Source organism: Topomyia yanbarensis, chromosome 2, assembly GCF_030247195.1.
Source record: "Topomyia yanbarensis strain Yona2022 chromosome 2, ASM3024719v1, whole genome shotgun sequence".
NCBI lineage: Eukaryota > Metazoa > Arthropoda > Insecta > Diptera > Culicidae > Topomyia > Topomyia yanbarensis.
Window position 1 is genome coordinate 100,650,114 of NC_080671.1, and position 22,874 is coordinate 100,672,987.

Below are 22,874 nucleotides of genomic sequence, written 5' to 3' on the forward strand. Positions count from 1 at the left end.
CGTTGTATCTTTCATTTGAGACTAAGTTTGTCAAAATCGGTTCAGCCAGCTCTGAGAAAAATGAGTGACATTTTTGGTCACATGCACACACACAGACGCACATACACACACATACACACATACATACACACGCTCAGACATTTGCCGAACTCGACGAACTGAATCGAATGGTATATGCCACTCGGCCCTCCGGGCCTCCGTTAAAAAGTCGGTTTTCAGAGCAATTGCAATACCTTTCTATTGAGAAAGGCAAAAATTTTACCTTTTTACATTCATCGCAGAATTCGTTAGAATCGAGATTTGCTGCGTGATCGTACGTATCACCCTGTAATTCAGGAACCAGAACTCGGATCCACACAAAATTCAACAGCAGCTGATGGACCTTCCATTTAAAATCAAGTTTGTCAAAATCGGTTCAGAAAATTCCGAGAAACCGATGTGGACAAATCAACAAATTTTGTTTTGTAACCATACTCTTCAACTCGTAATCCGGAACAAGATGTCGGTTGAAAATGAAATTCAATAGCAACCTATGAGAATAGTATACCTTTCATTTGAATCTTAGTTTGTAAAAATCGGTTCAACCATCTCCGAAAAACCGATGTGGACATTTTGTTAACAAATTCGCACATACACACACACATACATACATACATACATACATACATATATACATACATACATACATACATACATACATACATACATACATACATACATACGTACATACATACATACATACATACATACATACATACATACATACATACATACATACATACATACATACATACATACATACATACATACATACATACATACATACATACATACATACATACATACATACATACATACATACATACATACATACATACATACATACATACATACATACATACATACATACATACATACATACATACAAACATACATACATACATACATGCATACACACATACATACATACATACATACATACATACATACATACATACATACATACATACATACATACATGCATACATACATACATACATACATACATACATACATACATACATACATACATACATACATACATACATACATACATACATACATACATACATACATACATACATACATACATACATACATACATACATACATACATACATACATACATACATACATACATACATACATACATACATACATACATACATACATACATACATACATACATACATACATACATACATACATACATACATACATACATACATACATACATACATACATACATACATACATACATACATACATACATACATACATACATACATACATACATACATACATACATACATACATACATACATACATACATACATACATACATACATACATACATACATACATACATACATACATACATACATACATACATACATACATACATACATACATACACACAGGGGCAGCAGGGACAGGAAGGACAGGAGTCTAGGGGCCTAACGAACCCCCCCCCCCCCCCACAGCCCTACTGCGAGTTGGGGAGTTTTGCTAGGATATGGTGGGGCTAAGATTGGGCTCTTCTGAACCTCTAAAAAAAGCCATAACTCCGAAAGCAGCTCCGACGAAGCGAGTCTGTGCCGCTTCTGCTAAGATCCTAAGATTCCAATAATCTAAGATCTGGGCAATAAAAGCACTCTAGCCCAACCGGAGTGCCAACCGGCACATCAGGATCGACGCCAGTAACATCTTGATTATGGTATACTGGCCATGGCGAACGGCAACGGACAGGACACGGATGACGAAAAGGATGGCGACTTAGGGCTGACAGGCGTGCTGTTCTACTCCCTGAGTAAGGAAGGATGACACCGACTTGAAATGGCGAGTGGGCTAACAGCATGGCTGCCTCCGTTCCAACAAAACCCTGGCAGGTCTCCGGGTACGTTCGAAACTCGCCATCATTTGGTTGGTGGTACTAGGTTCGGTTGAAGCATTCCCGATTTACGCCGATCCGGCTCTGAACACTACTCCCCATGAGAGATGGTGTCAACCCTTGCATGACCTCACTGCTGCTTTTCGGCAGCATAGATAATCATGGGATCGCGAGAGGCGACTATGTGCAGCGAGTGGAGATAGCGGCCCGGAGTTGGGACCCAATAAAATAAAATGGAGAAACAACAAGCAACCGATATAAATGGAGCAGACACGGCAAATCCGTTTGCCAGAGGTGGGTTGGTGAGGTCACCACCACCAATAGTAGCTGAAGTCACCCAGCAAGAGCAGGAGGAGGGGAAGCCGAAGCAACAGCAACAGCAGCAACAAAAACAGCCGGAGCAGAGCGGAAGGAGCTACACCCCACAAACGCCAAAGGTAGTGGTAGCGAGGCACTTGGTGGAGGAGCTCCACAAGTTCGTGGACATGAGAAACAATGTCCACAAAGACATTAAGGAGATGGTCATCAAAATCCGGAAGGCGCTACTGTCTGCCGTGAAAGAGTACGATACGGCAACGCAGAGGGCAGATTCAGCTGAGCGAGCATCCGCGTCGGCTAAGGCCACTATCCTCCTAGCCCCTCCGAAACAGGGTAAGGAGAGGCAGATTGGAGTGGAGAACACGCCAGTTCCCATAACTCCAAAGAGGACAAGATCCTCACCAGGAGAAGAAAGACCAGGCGGGTCAAAGAGGCAGACGCTCGAGGATGCTGTTGCTGCCGAAGAAAAGGACGCCACCTTACAGGGTGAAAGCTGGAGCACCGTTGTAGGTCGGAAGGAGAAACGCGGGAAACAGCAAAAAAAGAAGGAGGAGCGAAAAGGGGAGCAGAAGAGGAAATCAGAACCCTCGGCTCGTCAGAAGGCGCCTAAGGGAGAAGCCGTGCTCGTCAAAGCAAATGACGAGACTACGTACGCAGCACTGCTCAAAAAGGTCAGAGAGGACCCGGAGCTGAAAGATTTGGGGGGAAACGTGTTAAGAGTCAGGCGTACCCAAAAAAATGAGATGCTCCTCGAGCTTAAGAAGAATACTACGACTAGTAGCTCTGCCTTGCAGGAGACTATAACTAAATCAATGGGCGGAAAGGCAGAAGTTAAAGCCTTAAGCCCGGAGATGGTAATCGTGTGCAAAGACCTCGACGAAATAACGACGGAAGACGAGCTGAGAGGTGCTATGAAGCAGCAGTGCAAACTGGGCGAGGTGCACATGACGATCCGGTTAAGGAAGGGATACGGAGGAACGCAGATAGCGATGATACGTTTACCGGTAACCGCTGCAGACAAGGCACTGGAGGTAGGTAAGGTTACAGTTGGATGGTCGAGATGCCTACTGAGAGCCGCCCCACGAGTAAACAAACAAGCAGAGAAATGCTTCAAATGTTTAGGCTTTGGACATTTAGCAGGGGCTTGCAAAGGCCCGGACAGATCCGGGATGTGCTGGAAATGCGGAGAGACGGGCCATCTTGCGAGAGACTGCACGCAGAGGCCGAAGTGCTTGCTTTGCACCCCAGCGGAAGGAAACGACCATCAGACGGGTGGCTTTAAATGCCCAGCGTACAAGAAGGCGACTGCAGGCCAACGGTGATGGAGATGACCCAGATAAACCTGAATCACTGTGATACCGCACAGCAACTGTTGTGGCAGTCTACGACAGAAACTATGTGCGATGTCGCTTTGATCGCAGAGCCTTATCAAGTCCCCCCTAATAACGGTAACTGGGTGGCGGATCAGGAACCGCAGCGATACAAGTAATGGGAAGATTCCCTATCCAAGAAGTGGTAGAACGTTCCTATGAGGGTTTCGTGATAGCCAAAATCAACGGCATCTTCGTATGTAGCTGTTACGCTCCCCCAAGGTGGACAGTAGAGCAGTTCAGCCTAATGCTGGAGCAGTTAACCGAGCAGTTGATCGATCGGAAGCCGGTAGTCATTGGTGGTGACTTCAACGCCTGGGCTGTGGAATGGGGCAGTAGAGTAACCAACACAAGAGGGTGTATCCTGCAGGAAGCTCTAGCGAAGTTAGACGTACGATTGTGCAATGAAGGCTCTGTTAGTACATTTCGGAGAGACGGGAGGGAGTCCATCATAGACGTCACATTCTGTAGTCCCTCATTGACGGCGAACATGAATTGGAGAGTATGCGAAACGTATACGCATAGTGACCACCAGGAGATTCGCTACCGTATCGGCCAACGGAACCCCGCGGCAGTACAGAGAAGGGTGACCGGCGAACGAAAGTGGAAGACGAAAGCCTTCAACAAAGACCTCTTTGTTGAGGCACTTCGGCCGAACGGCGGGACCGAGAACGTGGATGCGGCTGACCTAACAAGAAGGATTGTGGCGGCTTGTGACGCCACAATGCCGCGAAAACTGGAACCACGCAACAAACGGCGTCCAGCTTACTGGTGGAACGAGACGCTTAGTACGTTACGCGCTGCTTGTCTCAGAGCCAGAAGGCGGGCCCAAAGAGCAAGGTCGGAACCAGATAGAGAAGAGCATAAGGCATCGTTTCGGGAAGCTAGGGCCGCTCTAAAACGGGAGATCAGACTTAGCAAGTCAGAGTGCCACAAGGAGCTATGCCGAGAAGTAGACGCCAATCCCTGGGGTGACGCATACCGAGTCGTGATGGCGAAAATGAGGGGTCCAACGACGCCAGTCGAAATGTGTCCGAGCAAGCTGAAGATAATCGTCGAGGGTCTTTTCCCGAAGCACGATCCAACTATATGGCCACCGTCACCGCACGGCGAGGAAGAAGGAACAAACATGGATCGGCAAGTGACTAACGACGAGCTAGTAGAAGCATCGAAGCGCCTAAAACCAAAGAAAGCCCCTGGTCCGGATGGAATACCAAACGTGGTACTGAAAGCTGCGATCCTGGCATATCCGGACATGTTCAGGATAGTGATGCAGAAGTGCCTAAATGAAGGCAACTTCCCCGAAATGTGGAAGGTCCAGAAGCTGGTGTTGCTGCCGAAGCCAGGGAAGCCACCTGGCGACCCGACCTCGTACAGACCCATATGCCTGCTGGATACACTCGGAAAACTCCTGGAAAGGATCATTCTTAACAGGTTGACGAAATTCACGGAAGGTGAGCGCGGACGATCCAAGATGCAGTTTGGTTTCCGCAAAGGAGCATCGACAGTGGATGCAATTCGGATAGTGCTCGAGAGTGCCGAGAAGTCATCTAAACAGAAGCGAAGAGGAGATCGATACTGCGCTGTGGTCACGATAGATGTGAAGAACGCGTTCAACAGTGCCAGCTGGGAAGCCATTGCTGCAGCGCTGCATAGAATGAGGGTTCCCGACTATCTGTGCCAGATCCTGAAGAGCTACTTTCAGAGCAGAGTGCTACTGTACGAGACGAGCGAAGGACAGAAGTCATTGCGTGTCACAGCGGGCGTTCCTCAGGGCTCCATTCTCGGTCCAACCCTTTGGAACGGGATGTACGATGGGGTGTTAACGCTGCAGCTGCCTAGGAAAGTGAAAATCGTAGGTTTCGCGGACGACGTGTCACTAACGGTGATGGGTGAGACACTTGAAGAAGTGGAGGTGTCGGTGACGGAGACAATAGACGCGATCGAGAGCTGGATGAACGGGGTTAAGCTGCAAATAGCTCACCACAAGACGGAGGTGTTGTTGGTCAGTAACTGCAGATCGGTCCAACGGATGCAGATCGACGTCGGAGGGCACGTGATTGCATCGAAACGTGCATTGAAGCAATTGGGAGTTATAATCGACGACCGGTTGAGCTTCAACAACCACGTTGATTACGCCTGTGAAAAGTCGGCGAAGGCAACGAACGCAATAGCGAGAATCATGCCAAACGTCGGCGGTCCGAGAAGCAGCACGAGACGTCTGCTATCTACTGTTTCGTCATCGATACTCCGATATGGGGTTCCTGCCTGGAGTGCTGCGCTGAAAACCAAGCGGAACCGTGAAAAGCTAAACAGGACATTCCGACTGATGGCCGTACGAGTCGCGAGTGCCTACAGAACAATATCGTCGGAGGCAGTATGCGTTATCGCCGGGATGATCCCCATCTGCATTACCCTGGCGGAGGACGTGGAATGCTATCAGCGGAGAAATGCACGTAACGCTAGGAGACAGGTTCGAGCGGACTCGTTGGCTAAATGGCAACAGGAGTGGGACAACGCGGAGAAAGGAAGGTGGACCCACCGACTCATCCCAAATGTATCGGCCTGGGTACATAGGAAGCATGGAGAGGTGAACTTCCATTTGACGCAGTTTTTGTCCGGGCACGGATGCTTCCGGAAGTACTTGCATCGGTTTGGACATGCTTCGTCACCCCTTTGCCCGGGTTTTGCGACCGTGCAGGAGACACCGGAACACGTGGTCTTCGAATGCCCTAGATTCGAAGAAGTTCGTAGGGGTATACCTGGTATGACAGCGGACAATATCGTCGAAGAGATGTGCCGTGACGAACATACCTGGGACGCTGTCAACAGAGTGGTCTCGAGCATACTCTCCGAGTTGCAGAGGAAGTGGCGTAGAGACCAACAAGAAACCGCAAATCGGGTTTCGAGAGAAATTCCGCCGCCGGGGAACTCTCCAACTGTGTAGACTAGGTCCACCGCCGGGGACCAGTTGAGTAGTGCGTGATGTAGCACCGAGTTGGGTCGTCGGGGCGCATGGGAACCGGACGTCAAGCTTCACCGGAATCGCTGAACCGACCTCGACATCCTTCCGGGTAGCTCGTGAGTAGGCTATATCCACCGCCGGGGATTGGACCGAGTAGACCGCGTCGCAGAGCTAGCAGTGGGTCGTTGGGGCGCCGGTGAACCGGAAGTTACGCTCCAACCGGAATCGCCGGATAGACCTCAGCACCTACTGTATGGCCCGTTGAGTAGGCTAGATCCACCGCCGGGGACTAGATCGAGTAGATCGGGCGAAACGGAACGAGAGGAAGCCAAAGAGCTCATGAAATTGTGGTGCTAAAACAAAAGAAGAATCGGTACCGGGGGAACCTCCTTCGCCGGGGAACTCTCCGTCGGCGTAAGCTAGATCCACCGCCGGGGACTAGACTGAGTAGACCGCGACGAAATACCACCAGTCGCAGGTCGTCGGGGCATCAGCGAACCGGACGCTCTGCTCCACCGGAATCGCCGAACTGACCTCGACATCTGGTTGGTTGGCTCGGTTTCGGGAGAACTTCTCTCGCCGGGGAATTCTCCGTCGGAGTAGGCTAGGTCCATCGTCGGGGACTAGACCGAGTAGTTCGCGAACAAGTCTGGTGCTCAAAGAGTAAACGGCGTTGAATGGTGCGAGAAGGGAGTTGCGGTGCTAACCGGCACAAGCGAGCCGCAGGGCTCGGTGAATTGGACAGTCAGAAGTTTGCCGCTCAGACTGTACTCGTAGGGGAGGAGTACTAAGCCTCGACTCACAGCCAGCTTTCCGACTGCCATGCAGAGCTTGCCAGTCTGTGTGGATGGTAGAGAATTGGTGGTGTGTAGAGGAGTGGGGCTGTCACCCTACGGAAGAAACGAACTAGGAAGTAGTTGAATGCGTGCTATGCACATAAAAACCCCTCCCCGAAGTAATGCCGTAAGGTAGTGCCGGGGAGGAATCAGGTTCTGGGCAAGAGCAGTGGTTTTTAGCGGGTCGGGTGATGGCAGCCCAAACCCGTTCCCTGACAATGGGGTTTTTTGTACATTTTTCCTCACTCAGGGTTTTTCTGAAAATTTTTTTACTGCTCTCAAAAAAAAAAAAAAAAAAAAAAAACATACATACACACATACATACACACAGATATTTTGCGATCTCAGCGAACTGAGTCGAATGTTATATGAGACTCGGCCCTCCGGTCCTCGGTTAGAAAGTCGGTTTTTGGAGCAATTGCATAACCTTTCTATATGAGAAAGGCAAAAGAATAATATTGAATTAGCTTAATCAGCATGAGTTCAATGTTATCTTCATGTGATTATATTTTGAAATGTTGGTGGAATGGGTTTGAAAGTGGAGGGAATGGGGGGTTAGTAGAGTGGGAGTGGGGGATACGTCAGAAATCCTTCATCTTATTTCGGTATACGGGGTGGATGAAGGAAATGCGGGCGTGAGGGTGGTCCAAGGGGAGGGGAGTGATGAAGGAGGGAGGTGTAAGGGCAAGGCGAGGGGGGGGGAGAGGCAGTGACGCAATACTCAACTGCATATTTTGCCTTTCATTTTTTTTTTTTTTTTTTTTTTTTAATAGGTATTAGGTATTAGGTATTTATTTCAAGTACATTACGTTTTAGTTAACATTGCATCTCTTTTAACTGCGACACTTTCCAGTGAGCCTAAGCTCTGTTAAGGAAGTGTATAAATTATTCACTTATTAAATATTATGCTTCATTATCTTAATAAATTAAACTTCGAATGAACGATCGTTAGTGGCTGACGTTGATGAGTGGTGGGTGGCGATATTTGTCGGGTGGCGACGAGTGGTGGGTGGCAGACCTTGTGCGAAACAGAAACGGTATGAGTATATGGTGGCATGTTTATGACAGGTACTGCGAAATTCTGTCTTTGATACTGCTTCTCAGTAAACGTTTGAAGGCAATTAGGTTGGATGCGTTCTTACACTGACTGGACAATGCGTTATAAAGCTTACTACCGATATAAGTAAACTTCTTTCGTCCAAAGTCTGTGTTCGGCCTAACTAGGAAAAAGTTTCCAGTCTGTCTGGAAGTACGGTCGTGTTGGATTCTGCTTAGTACAATGTTGTGATGTATTGATTGGTTGGTTGCGATTTTCCGCATATTAATGAGTATGTGAAACTCGTATAATGCTCGTATGGGAATGACGGTATCGTTGACATCGGAGTATAGGTGGTTTGTGGGATACAGATGTGGTTTTTGGTATACAATTTTTAAGCATCGATTCTGGATCACTTGTAACTCCCGGAGGTTGGATCGGCTGGCGGCTCCCCAGTTAGCTATCAAATATTGTAACCTTGAGTGAATTAGCGATAGGTACAACTGCTTAACCCAGTTTTTTGGTATGAATGCTGAGACTTTCCGAAGAATTCCACAAAATGAGCTGAGTTTATTTTTCAATGCTGCTATATGTCCAACCCAGCTCATCGTTGAGTCTAGCGTGAGACCCAGGAATGTGTATTCAGGTACTTCTTCGATTATCTGTCCATGAACTTCGATCGGGGGGCGATCTCCAACTTGTCTTCTAGGGGAATGAATTATCATGTGTTTCGTTTTTCCTAGATTCAGCGATAGCACATTGACCTCAAAGTAGGTTTTTAGCAATTGTAAGTCTTCTTTGATTTGTTGATGCACAACTTCACAGGAATCTCCGGTGTACAGTACCGATGTATCATCAGCGAATAAACGAAGCTTACCTTTTAATTTCAATCTTGACACGTCATTTATGAAAAGCAGAAACAGCACTGGGCCTAAGTTACTACCTTGCGGCACGCCGGTTGTTATTGGGCGCATGGAACTTTTGCAGTTTCCAATTGAAACGAATTGAAGTCTATTTGATAGATAACTTGCAATAAGGGATTTTGCGGTACCTCTAAACCCATAGAACTCGAGCTTCTCGATGAGAATATAGTGATCGATCGTGTCGAAAGCTTTCTTGAGATCGATGAACAGCGCTCCAACTGTTTTCCTGTTATCCAGCGCATCGTATATACTTTCTACCAGGTCGCATGAAGCAGACAGGGTACTGGAACCTTGTCTAAATCCGTACTGATGTGCATATAGCAGGTTGAAATGGTTAGTGTAATTCACGATTCTAGCGACGATGAGCTGTTCTATAATTTTGTCCAGGACTGATAAAGTTGATATTGGACGGTAATTATTCAGATTCTTGACATCTCCGGATTTGAAAATTGGGATCACACGAGCTACTTTTAAGCAGTCCGGATAAACACCAGTTTCTATAATCTGATTAAAAACTTCCATCAATAGGTTTGTGAAAAAAATATGGTGATGTTTGACGAAGGCAACTGGTATATTATCGGGACCAGCGGATTTTTTGGAGTCCATGTTCTTAATTAGCAGTATAATTTCGTTCGCGGTGGCTGGGTTTAAAAACATAGAAGTACTGTGCGGTGTGAGTGTACCCAGTCTGAAGATATCGCGGTCACTGTTTATATTCGCTGCCAGTTTTTTACCCACATCGCAGAAAAACTCGTTGAACGCATTGCAGATTGGGCTTGTGTTAGTGAGTATTTGTCCATTCACAGCAATCTGTCTAGGATGGTCCTCTCTATGTCGTCTGCCTAACACATTATTAATAAGTTTCCATGCTACTCTCTGATCGTTTCCTGTCATCAATCCTTTATAATATTCTCTTTTACATTGAGCCTTTTTCATTTGCAACTTTCTGGATACATGTACAAGCATACCACTTAGATCATGATCGTAGGGATTCCGTTTCTTTCTTTTCAAAATATTGTCCTTGATTCGTATTAACTTCCATAGCTCGAGTGTCATCCACGGACAATGTCCTTTGATTTTAGCGTGTACTGTCACAGTCCTTGTGCAATCTACCAAAGCGTTGTTATAGCAATTCATGACACACTTTAGTTTCTCATCTGCATTAATATATTGCGATAACCCTCCAATGGATGCAGCAAACTGTTCGTTCAGCTTCCGGTGATCAATTATCTTTTTCTGTAAAATCCTTTTCTCGATACCATGAGCCATGTTGAACGATGAAACGATGAAACAATGATCACTTATATCTGGATTTACGGTCTCATTTGTAACGCTATCCGTTAATGTCTCGCAGCATATGACATGGTCCAATATGTTAGAACTTGCTGGTCTTGTTATATTTGAGTTGGTGATAAATTTATTGTACGATGCCAAGAGACGAATGTACTCACGAACAATGTTATTTGAAGGTATGTTAATGGGTATATTCATGTCTCCAATAATAATGCAGTAGTCGTTGCCAGTGTTGGGAAATTATCAAAAAATCAAAAATCGGTAACGCATAAAATTACTACTGATATTCTTACTCGATATTTATTCTCCGCAAAATCACGGACGAGTTTAGAAAACAATGAAAATATGAAATCCATTACGCCTTCTTCGATCTCATCATCGTGATTAGTTTTTCTTTCACACGTTCTCATAAAATCATATAAAGAGAAAATCAATCTCACCAATTATCAGCGATGAGCGATATTGATATTTTATTATGCGCACTGCTCAATCAGTTTCGTCTGGCATTTTTCAGTAGCTGCGATTAAACAACTAAAGGTAAACATAACGGAAGATGGAAGAAGTTATATAGGGCCCAAAAATTTGTTAGTGGGAACAAAATATTAATTTAACATTACAATATTAGGAATGTCCCTATACTTTTAAACATGTTTCAGTTTTAGGATATTAGTTGACCGGTTGGATTTCCATCGGAATCGCCGAATCTTGTTTTAATGCACCTAGTAGTGCGAGTGTGACTTTCTTATTTTATCCAAGCTGTGATTCATTAGCTGGCTATGTTTAATATAATTGTGGAAATGTCTATTACATTCTTATTACACTTAGAATGTATTCCACGACTACCACGAAAGTCTCCGCTGACACACTTTGAACCAAAAAGTATATTATTAGTTTGGCTTAATCACCATGAGTTCAATGTTATTTTCGTGTGATAATATTTCGAAATGCTGGGGGAATGTGTTTGGAAACGATTTTAACGGTTTATATGGGAAATTCCAGTGCAACCTTACTAACCAACCTGTAACTCTGGAATGGCAAGTAACACCGCAAATCATGTTTTTCCAGAGACGTTCTACAAAAATCATACACACATATATAGATACACATAATGTACAAAAGTTTTGATCAAATCGCTTCGCGCAGAGTTCTAAAAAAATCGCAGAAAAAGTGTTTTATTTTTACGCTGAGACCCTAAACCACCCCCCCCCCCCCCCCTTACAAAATCGTCATAGGTGGCCAATGTGCTCAAAGCTCTTTTTGCCCATTTTAATTGGTATTACATCTTTCGGCCATCATGGTATTACCAGTTTATATGGGAATTTGCTGTTTGACCGTAAGTCCGGAACAGGAAGTCGGATCAACTAAAATTCAATAGCAGCTTATGGAAGCGTTATACCGTTCATTTGGAACTAAGTTTGTGTAAATAGGTTCAGCCATCTCTATTAAATATTACAAAATACTTCATAAAAATGGACATGGTGAATTAACAGCAAATTACACAATTTCTAACCCTTTAACTTTATTCAAATTCAGTTCTTAAGTAAAGTTCACAATATGTTTATATGCAATCAAAGATTAAAGGTATCCAGTTCTTCTATTTGTGGTAACAAATCTGGGTTGAGTTTCAGTACCATCAGATCCTGTATCCATTTGTCTCCTAAGCGCTGGCAATGATCGCTTAAAACAAGTTTCAGTGCACTAAATGCACGTTCTACTGTCACCTGTGTGGAAGGGGCGGAAAGAACTACCATCGCCAAACGAAACATTTCCCGTCTTTTGATCTTCTCACCAACCCAGTAATGTAATACATCGAATGCTTCTTTATATTGTGATATAGGCGAGCTCCTGTTCTCGTCTGTCGCAGACGGTTGCATTGTATGCTGAAATTTAAACGAGGTTGGGCTAGTTACGAAATTCTAGTTCCTTGATCAATTGATAAATTGTGTCGTGTGCAGCCCTGAGCTCAGGAACTTCCAAGTTGGAAGAATCCTTTTGAAAATAATCATTCAGATATTCTTCAAGAAAGCTGCATTCGGAAGGCGAATCTACGTGGTCACAGTTTTCTTGAGTACCGTTTAGTTCTTGAAGACGCTCCCATAGTTCTAGTAAGTGTTCTTAGACAACAAAGCCGACAAACGTTTAATGCTGAGAAAAATTGTTCACGAAGTTTGAATAAAATTTCTTTTACTCGAATGTGTAGCAATCACGTGGTGATTTTATTTTGGTTACCGTTGCGAGCACAGCAATGGGTGACAACGGACACATAAAATTGAAAACGAGAATACTAGATCAAAATCACTCTCGGTGTATCAAGCTATGAGGTCCATGATAATGATGGTGGTAATAATGCAAGCGATTATCATCGAAGATTTTTTTCGACGGTGATCATTGATTTTTAATTTTTTGATTATGATTATGACAACACTGGTCGTTGCTATTTTTATTGTTTGCTAAAATGCCTTCAATTTCGAGAAGAAACCGTCTGGCATCATAAGACGGCGGTTGGTAGACTGAATGTAGCTCGATTCGTTTGCCCTTCATTAGTAGTTGGCAGTGAATGTGATGGAATCCATCTTCCATTCTGATATTTTGAATAGCAAAGTCCAAGTCATCCCGAACAAAAACGGCAAGTCCACCATGTGATTCGTTCCTACACGAGAAAACGCCTTTATAGCCATCGAGAGTATACAAGGAAGTGCGGTTAGTTTTGATCCATGTCTCACACAACACAACGACATCGATTCGATCTCCGTATCTGTGTAACAACTCCTTAACACAGTCAAATTTCGTCATATCGTTCATGCCTCTTATGTTCAATTGAATGATTTTGAAGACCGAGTTTTGCTGACCACATTTTTTATTGTTTATCCAATGCTCTATACAATCATAATTTAAGTTAGAATACATTTTAAGAGGAACACATTTGGCTACGTTCAACAGTTCGGTTTACTGTCGACGTTTAGGAGAAGGCGATGATATAGCGGTTGACTGTAACGACGATAAGTTTAGTTGTCTTTTCTGATTCGATCGTTGAAGCTTTTCAAGGTCTTTTCGATTCCGGATGGTTTCGGATTTGGAGTGTTCGTTTCTTTTTATAAGGATGACACCATTGCGGCCGGGCCAAACAAAGTCGAATCCAACCAGGTCCTATACGTCTCGCGTTTCCTTGAGCAGCTTCATACCGTATGTAGTTAGTTCATCCCGAAGCATCACCTTTCTATTGATTCCGTTGTAGCACTGGTCGATAGCAGATGATACTAGTGGACCGTGGATCTTCTTTTTCGAAAATAGTTCCTCTTTATAGCTATTGTTAGAGAATATAACTTTAATTGGAGCTGTTTTTTCATCTGATTTACTCGGTTCTTTCGAAACCAGCCGTTTCGCCTCCACTATAGCTCCTTCGGGTAGTTCACAACCGATTGCGTCTGCGATCTTATATACCATTTTTTCGAGCATCTCATTTTTCCGCATCGGTAACCCTAAGATAACTGCATTCTTCGAAATTGCAGCTCGATTGATACGATCGACTTCCATTTCAAGATTATCTACTGTATCGCTTACTAGTATGTGGCTCCCTCGTAGACTCTCCACATCAGCTTTCAATACGGTGTGTTCTGCTTTCATGGATTTCACTTCAGTTAATAATGTATCCAGTTGACCAGATAGAAAACTTTGGAATTTTTCCATCTCTCCTACCGTGTTCCTGATAGCTTGCATTTCACCTCGGGTTGCGCGTACTTCTAATAGGACCGATTCCATTTGCTTCAGCAATTGTGGTTCCGTCGCAGTGTTTTGGGTCCTACGTAAATAGAGTTCTTGACACTCCACAGAGCACAGATAATTTTGATCGCGCAATTTACGGATCGCGTTGCCTATAACATTTTTGCACTTGAAGTGTTCACTCCGATGACAATGTATACATTCTATGACCTTTTTCGGGTCTTTTTCCTCCTTTCGACAGGTAATGCAGATGATCAAATCTTCAGACATTATTTATGTTAATTAGAATTGACACTGATAGAAGTGACAGTAGAAAGATAGCATACTCAGCAGACCTCCATGCACATTACTAATTCAGACACACAAAGCTGGGATAGTGCCTGGTGACGTATACGTTCGCGCTTCTTTCGCCACAATGGCTTTCCACTATTACCAAACTGGCGATCGCTTATTATTGAAAAAAAATAATCAATCCATGCAGGGATGCCTTGGACAATACTGCCACTTGCAAAATGCGGTTCCCTCGTTGTCCAGAACAGTTTTAGATGCTTATTTCTTCGGTATACACTTCAAAAATACACAATTATTTGCTGCTAGGGGTAGTAGTGTAGACAACCTTGCAGTGTTGCCAGAGATTTCAGACTTTGAGACTTGGTTTGAGAATTTCGGTTCAGTCATCACCGATGAACCGATGTGACTTTAATTGTGGAATATGCCCGGAATTCCGGACTTCCGGAATCGTCGATAGTGGACAATATATTCAAAGAATGTTTGATTGACAATCAGTGATCTAGATCTGCGATTAGAAGTAATTTGGTGACCATTTCAATAGTTTTTAGCCTCTGAGGTATTACGATTGTGCCGATTTATATGGGAAATTCCAGTGTATCCTTACTAACACCCCTGTAACTCCGGAAGCAAGAGTCAGAACCGAATGAAATTCAGCGGCAGTCAATGGCATTACTGTATCTTTCATTTGAAATCAAGTTTGTAAAAATCGGTAGAGAATTCGTTGGGGAATGGGTGTGATATTAGCTTAGGAACTTGGCGGGTTCCCCGGGGGCGTCATGAACCGTCATAGGTGGCCAATGTGGTCAAAGCTGCTTTGATTGATCATTAGTGATCCAGACCCGCAAACTAGAGTAATGTTACATCAATTTTAATATGTTTTACATCATTTGAACATCATGGTGGTACCAGTTTATATGGGAATTTGCTGTGTGACCGCACTCTTCAACCCGTAACTCCGGAACCGGAAGTCGGATCAACTAAAAATTCAATAGCAGCTTATGGGAGCGTTATACCTTTCAGATGAAACTAAGTTTGCGAAAATCGGTTCAGCCATCTCTGAGAAAATTGTGTGAGTTTAAATGACACACACACATACACACACACATACATACATACACACACACACAGACATTTGCCGAACTCGACGAACTGAATCGAATGGTATATGTCACTCGGCCCTCCGGGCCTCCGTTAAAAAGTCGGTTTTCAGAGCAATTGCAATACCTTTCTATTGAGAAAAGCAAAACTATTGGCCATTTTTTGTATTTTTTTCATCGCAACCTGTCAAAATTTCGTAGTTTTAGAGATTCAATATTTTGAATTTGAATGGTAAGTTTAGAAATATTATTGGAAGCGTGATTGTTTCTAGTTTTAAACAATTAAATTTAAATAATTAATATTATTTACAGCACACCCGAACAAAGCGGCCGCCGGAGCAGTATTTTTTGTCAGTGGCAGAACCAGCAGCCATTGATCCACTTTGGAACAACAACCAGATGCTACAAATTAGCTCAACTAATCTGGTCTCAACATCCTGGCTCTGGCAATCAGCCAACCAACATTAAATCGATACAACCGCAGCAGTACCGATAACTTCAAATCCAGCAGCTGCCAACAACAACAGCCTCAAAAAAGAACCACATAGCAATTACAGCTCAAACAAACAACAGGAGTTTACGAATGATGGACACATCGGAAAACATTTTATCGGCACATTCTGCTTAAAACTTGTCTGCCACTATTTTTACCAGCGGTTGCCTTCATGATTTAGAGAAATCAGAGTCAAGCACAAACGTCACATGCCAGCGTTGGTTCCTACCAGTTCCTTGCATGAATGGAATCACTGCCTCCACAGTGCTCGTGATTCCATTCCAGCAAGCAATCACTATTCCAGTGCAACATTTCACAGCAAGCTGAGCAACCGCCTTCAACCATAAAAGAAGGTATCGTTTTTTTCCGCAAAGTCGCTCTGGTCAAAATTTCAGCGAATTGCAAGGAATAAACCACCCGAGGGACAGTACCGATAACTGGGTTAAAAAGGCGGAGGATCAAGAAATTTCTGCACTCAAATACAAATAGGTTAGCGAACTTAGTACATATCACCAAGGATAAGGAATCAGAGCCGGCGGCTGACAGTCCAGAGAAAGAGAATGCGGAAAAACCTAGTCCACCGGCAGTAGAACCAAAGCTGGTTACTCCCGTAGAAACGCCTGCACCTGCAGTTTTGAGTTCGGTAGCTACGGAAATTCTGACTAACAGCTCCTGAAGAAAAACAGGCTGCAAGAGAAAATGGAGAAACAGCTTCCTCCGTGGAAGATGCAGAGGCATTCAAGTAAGTTGAAATCTGGAGAAAATTTTGATTAGGACATAAGTAACATTGAGAGCCTCTCTTTGTTTACTTTCTCTTATTATGACGTCACTATAACACTGCACTAATTTTCCAGTACATAGCCGATGGTTTTGACGTAGGACTACGTCTTTGTTTTCGATATAGGGGTGCACGTAGCAAATTCTTCAAAAATGGTATGTAACGAAAAGTGGTCCAATTTTAAACGCATATAATTCAGCCATCTCACGATAAATTTTCAAATTTTTTGCGCATATCGCACCGAAATATTTCTAAGAATAGATTCCAATAGATAAACCCAAAGATTTTTGATATCATGGCATTAAAAATTTAAATAATGAACAACCTAGTCAAAATATCGCGCATTTACACACAGAAGATAGCACTTCCCTAGTCCAGCACGACAGATTTGTGTACCTAGCGCGCTACGCTTCTATGAATGACGTCATCATCGACTATTTAAACGGACGGATTTCGCCGAACACGCTCAGTTCCCTGTTGAGCGGCAGGCGAAGCAGGTCACTGCGCTGTGTGCTTTCACAGCCAGTGTAGCTGAGTTAGAAGTCCGTTACACTGCCTGTGGAAGTACGCTACCCAGTGAATGCGAATGAGCTTCCCGTTCAAACACTATGCTATCTTTTGTGTTGTGCTCGTTTCCAGCACACTTTTATGTATAATTATTCGTACACAAAATAATTTGTACATGCGAGCTCCATTTGCAAACACTGTTAACATAGTGTCGTGGTATTAGTTGTTTCTTTCGCTCTACCCATCATCATCAGCGTTGATTCATTTTGCTTTGTGCTAATGTTTGAGGCGAATGCGTTTATTATTTACGTTCGATCAATTCATAGATTCATTTCCCCATCACGTGACTCATTTCCACTCTGCCTATAGTATTTTGATTCTACTAATAGATACATACTACAAAGCCTATTTATGAATGAATACACTGCCACTTGAAAAACCGTTGCAAAACGCATCTTGTCCATATATAAAATTGTTTTCGATTCTTGTATATTTATAGTTTCGATATATGATTAAGACCACTGCATTCGCTATACTTGTATGCGTACTTTAGGAAAGTTACAATAATGGCTAAATATAACTAGAATGCTTGGTCTATACATGAAATGTGATTATATAGTCTAAAATTTGATTTTTCTTCACTGGCCCGGGTTTTTTACCACACACACTCGAAAAGTTTTTACAAGCTAATCTTATGCTATAATGATTTAGTTCCAGATATTAGTTGGTCACAGTTTTCTTTCTTCAGATCTTCTTATATAAGTTTAATCGGATTCGATCACCTACTACAAATGAAATGACCTGATAACCAAGAAGGTTTGGTTCAATATATAACATTCGATGTTCATTGGTTGTGACTAAACCATACGTAAGAAATATGTTTTATTTATTATTACTATAAATGTACTAAGAAAATAAATATTTTACATTAACCCATTATATCCTAGCGCATGAAATTTCATACGCAGAACTATCCATCGTTTAACGAGTGTTTACTGTAGAATGGCATCTAACTGCTTTATTATTGCACTAACGGGATCTTTACACCTCATATTTCATTGTTAAAAAAGACTGCTGCCATTTTTTGTAATTTTATTTACATTTTTGAACTGTCCGTAGTAGGGACAAATGGCGGATGAAAAGCAAGCAATACATTTAGTTAGATTTTATTGTTGGAACTCGTTCTAATAATTCCATTAAGTGACAAAACGTTCCCACAGGTATAAAAGAAGTGTTGTCTATCAGAAAATCCGAAGAAATATGTGAAACAACTTAAAATTTGTTGTTTTTATTTAATCGTACGAAATTCTTTGCACGAGATATTTTCATTCTCAAAACCATTTTAAGCGGCGATTTTATTTTTCCCATAATCTTTGATACATTTTTCGATGGAATTGAAGATATCACTGCATTTGGCTCACTTTTTGAAACCCCTGGGATATAATGGGTTAAGTAGTATAGTCCTACGTCTACAGCTCGTGCAACCCCATAGGGCTGCCCCTTGTAGTTTTTATTACAATATTAGGCAAAGAGTTGAGTACTAAATATTGAAACGACCGACTAATAAACAGAAGAGAAAGACCCCAAAGAGAATCTCATTGTTGCTTACGTCCTATTCTAAATTTTCTGCCGAAATATTTTTTTTCAGGAAATCTATGCGATGGGTTTCAACGCCCCTTCCAAGATTCAGGAGACGGCTCTATCTGCTCTGTTGGCCGGTCCGCCACGGAATATAATCGCCCAGACCCAGTGCTGGCAATGCTCAGTTTAGTCCAGTGCTGAGCTCCATCACGGTACTGATGTCAAACCTGCTTAACAAAAGAGAATGAAACGGTTAGCAGTTAAAACAGTAAGCGATACTTATTGAGTTACGGTTCTCATTCCAATGAATTGACAACAGTCAGACGGTTCTCTTCTGAATCTCTCACTCATTGGAATTATTGTTGAGAGGAAGGGAAACTGACCTTCATTTTATTAGCAATATAAATACGGTTATGACGGTCATCTTATTACAAACAACGAGCCAGAATTAACAAACAGGCGGTTTCACATAAATAGCTATGCATAAAAGAAACAGAAAGGTAGAGAAAAAAGCAACAAAGCACCGCATGCTGCCTGAATACAATACACTAATAATATTTCGTTTACTATACCAATACAAAATAAATGGTACTCAATCTATCATTTCAATGCGTTCTCTCTCGCACGGCTTCTGTGAGAGATAGTTAACTGAAACACGATCCGAGGATAATGTAAATGAAAAAACGGTCATTTTTGTGGTGATACGGTCACTTCATATTTACCGTTACAATTCAAAGACCATCGTGAGATTGCACAGCACTGGTTTAGTCCATCAGTTAAAAAACTATCTGCAGGTGGTTTGCATTTCCCCCACGTATGAGCTGGCAATTCAGAAGGGGGAAGTCGTCAAAGGGGCGAAGCTGACTAATCATATCATCAGAACACCCGGCAAGCTAATGGACTGGGGTATAAAGTTCAGGACGTACGACCTAGAAGTTTTCCCTTTTTGTAATGGACGAGGCGGGTGTTTTGGTCGCTGTTCTTCTTGGCCACGTACGAGCGTGAGGTGATGGAGTTCGCCGAGTACATCGTACCCAATCCGATCGTCATTCGGCTGGCGTGGGAGCAAGAATCACTCGATAACATCAAACAGTACTACGTCAAGTGCCGCAACCAGGACGAGAAATTGTATGATTACCGTCGGACAAGCGATCATTTTCTGTCATATGATGTATAGGACAGTTGTAACCTTATTTTCGAAACTGTTAATCGATCGAAATAGGTACGCAAAACGGCCGGTTGGTTGACCGGCAGGATGTCTTAGGATTAGGGTTACCAAATGGGCTGAAAACGAAATAAGGACATCTTGAATTTTGACCGAGACTAACAAATTTTACTCATCTTTGACTAAAATGTGTTTGGTTGAGTGGTGTTAAGAAAAGATTTCCATTATTTTTTTTAGAACAGCGCTTTTTTGTTCTTTGGTCCTAAGAAAGCTTAAGCAGCTTGAAAGTTCGCTAAGAACTTTATGTGAACTTTAAAGTGTGCTTTTTAAGTATTATCCGAACTTCTGGTTGCTTGGGTAAGCAGAACATTAGGTCGTGGCTTCCCGTGTTACATTTGAAATTTGTAAGGATATTAGTACGAGAATTCATATTTCATTTTCATTTCCAAAAATCAAAGTTTTTTCTTAAGTACAGAACTTATTGAAAATGAATCATGAAGTAACTAAGATATTTGCCGACTATGCTAGAAAGTGATAGCTGTTCAAAATTCGATGGTTCGAATTAGAGGACAAATCGTTTTTTTTTTCTGTCAGCGCTCAACAAGATGAGAAACATGAAAAGTATTAGTTTGTAGCTTTTCTTCAAGCAATAAAATTAATCAAGGTTTTTGAATCATTAATCTGAACATAACAAATGAAAAGAATATAAGGAAGTGAACAACTAAAATGGCGAGTAAAATGTTTCATTCGCTTGAGTGAATCTAATCTAATTGATTTCAAATATAACATGGATTGAGATTAAAACTAAGGACATTCGAAGTAAAATTAAGGACGCTTTCCCAAATCATCGAAATTAAGGACATGTCCTTTAAAATAAGGACAGTTGGTAACCCTACCCAGGATGGTCACTCAGTAGCGGTACTGTCCGGTGATCTAACGGTGGAACAACGGTTGGACGCTCTGGATCGATTCCGAAATGGACTAGAGAAGGTACAGATTATAACGAACGTTTTGTCCAGGGGTAAGTTCCGCCACTTGATTCTGATTACAACACTAGGTTACAGAGAGATTCTTTCGCCTTAGATATCGACGTCGAACAGGTGACCATTGTCGTCAACCTGCCGATGGATCATCAGGGACGAGCCGATTGCGAAACGTATCTACATCGAATTAGACGTACCGGTAGATTCGGTAAGTGTGGCTCATTCTTGTTATCCTATAGATTGTATTTCTTTCCGCTTCTTTATCAGAACGGAATCACCATCAACCTAGTGGGCAGTGATCGAAGCATGATGATTTGCAGATGAATTGAAAAACATTCCCGGAAAAAGATTCAGTAGCTAGTCGCGGAGATCTCGGACGAAATTGAAAAGATTGGATCGTAAAGTGTTTTCGACCAGCTACTGGTGAACGGTGTCATACTGGGTCATACTTGTTTCGATTCTGAATTTATAATTTTATTTAGCTCTACCCAGTTCTATCCCAACATTTGAAAAGGGCCTAACTGCAAAATGTAGCAAATTGAATTTTCATGTTTTCCATTAACAAATATCTACCCGAGCACGTACACGACGCATTAGTTGATTATGAAGAATTTTGGTAGCGATTTTACAACAATTTTTTAAAAGGGCTTAATTGATTTTTATGACCAAACTGATTATGAAAGGACCTAACTGATTGGAAAGTGCCTAACTAGCAATACAGTCTTTTCCATAATTTACATACAGGGCCAATCTGATTGTATGATGTCAGTGGGGTCAATCTGACCATCAAATTAGAATTCAGATAATTCGTCTAACTTTCGGTGTAATATCAGACTTGAACAGCATTTTTTGTGTGAGGTATACTGCCGTTATACGCATAATTGTCCCATGTATATAGGGAATCCCATAGAACATGGGACAAATATGCGTATTACGGCAGTATACAAGTAGTAGCAATATGCGCAATCAAAAGAAATAAATTAGTATCAATTTTCCAAATAGGATTATAATGAATCTGACCTTTGACAATTTTCTCAATGTTTACGTTTTGCAGATAAGCCCTTTTTAAATGTTTGGTAGAGTTGGTTTCCTTACGTTCTATGCTACTTACGACTTAATAAATTTTTTGCCTGAATTTATTCTTTAATTTATTTATTAATTTAATTATTTATTGGTGTATTAATTTCTCTATGTATTTATTTATTATTCATTTATATTTTATCAGTGTAGATGTAGTCTCACAATCCTTTTTGATTATTTAGGTTAAATTTCCCTTAACCCATTATGACTCAGCGAATGAAATTTCATGCGCAAAAACAACACATTTCTGGATCATACTTGTTATACAATAAAGGCGTGTTCGAGCTTCTGGTCTTCTGTGAACGTTAATTAATACCCTTTAATTTATAATGCGTATGCTCAATAATCCTTTTGCCTTTCTCATATAGAAAGGTTATGCAATCACTCTGAAAAACTTCAACCTAATCCCGGCCCAGAGGGCCGAGTGTCATATCCCATTCGACTCAGTTCGTCGAGATTGGAAAAAGTCTGTATGTGTGTGTATGTGTGTGTGTGTCTGTGTATGTGT

The 22,874-nt window shown here is 42.3% G+C and overlaps 1 protein-coding gene across 1 annotated transcript; it reads left to right on the forward strand.

Annotated features, from left to right (window-relative positions):
• Positions 1–20,147: 20,147 nt before the first annotated feature.
• Positions 20,148–21,585, forward strand: LOC131679626 (DEAD-box helicase Dbp80-like). Its single transcript, XM_058960359.1, has 4 exons — positions 20,148–20,266; positions 21,182–21,324; positions 21,387–21,494; positions 21,554–21,585. The coding sequence occupies exons 1-4, from the start codon at positions 20,148–20,150 to the stop codon at positions 21,583–21,585; spliced, it is 402 nt and encodes a 133-aa protein (XP_058816342.1).
• Positions 21,586–22,874: the final 1,289 nt, after the last annotated feature.

Excerpts from the sequence above, each read along its gene's own strand:
- LOC131679626 (XM_058960359.1), top strand. The coding sequence starts at position 20,148 with ATGGAGTTCGCCGAGTACATCGTACCCAATCCGATCGTCATTCGGCTG. Across the intron at positions 20,267-21,181 it reads CGCAACCAGGACGAGAAATT|GACAGTTGGTAACCCTACCC; the intron begins GTATGATTACCG and ends CTTTAAAATAAG. Across the intron at positions 21,325-21,386 it reads AACGAACGTTTTGTCCAGGG|ATATCGACGTCGAACAGGTG; the intron begins GTAAGTTCCGCC and ends CTTTCGCCTTAG.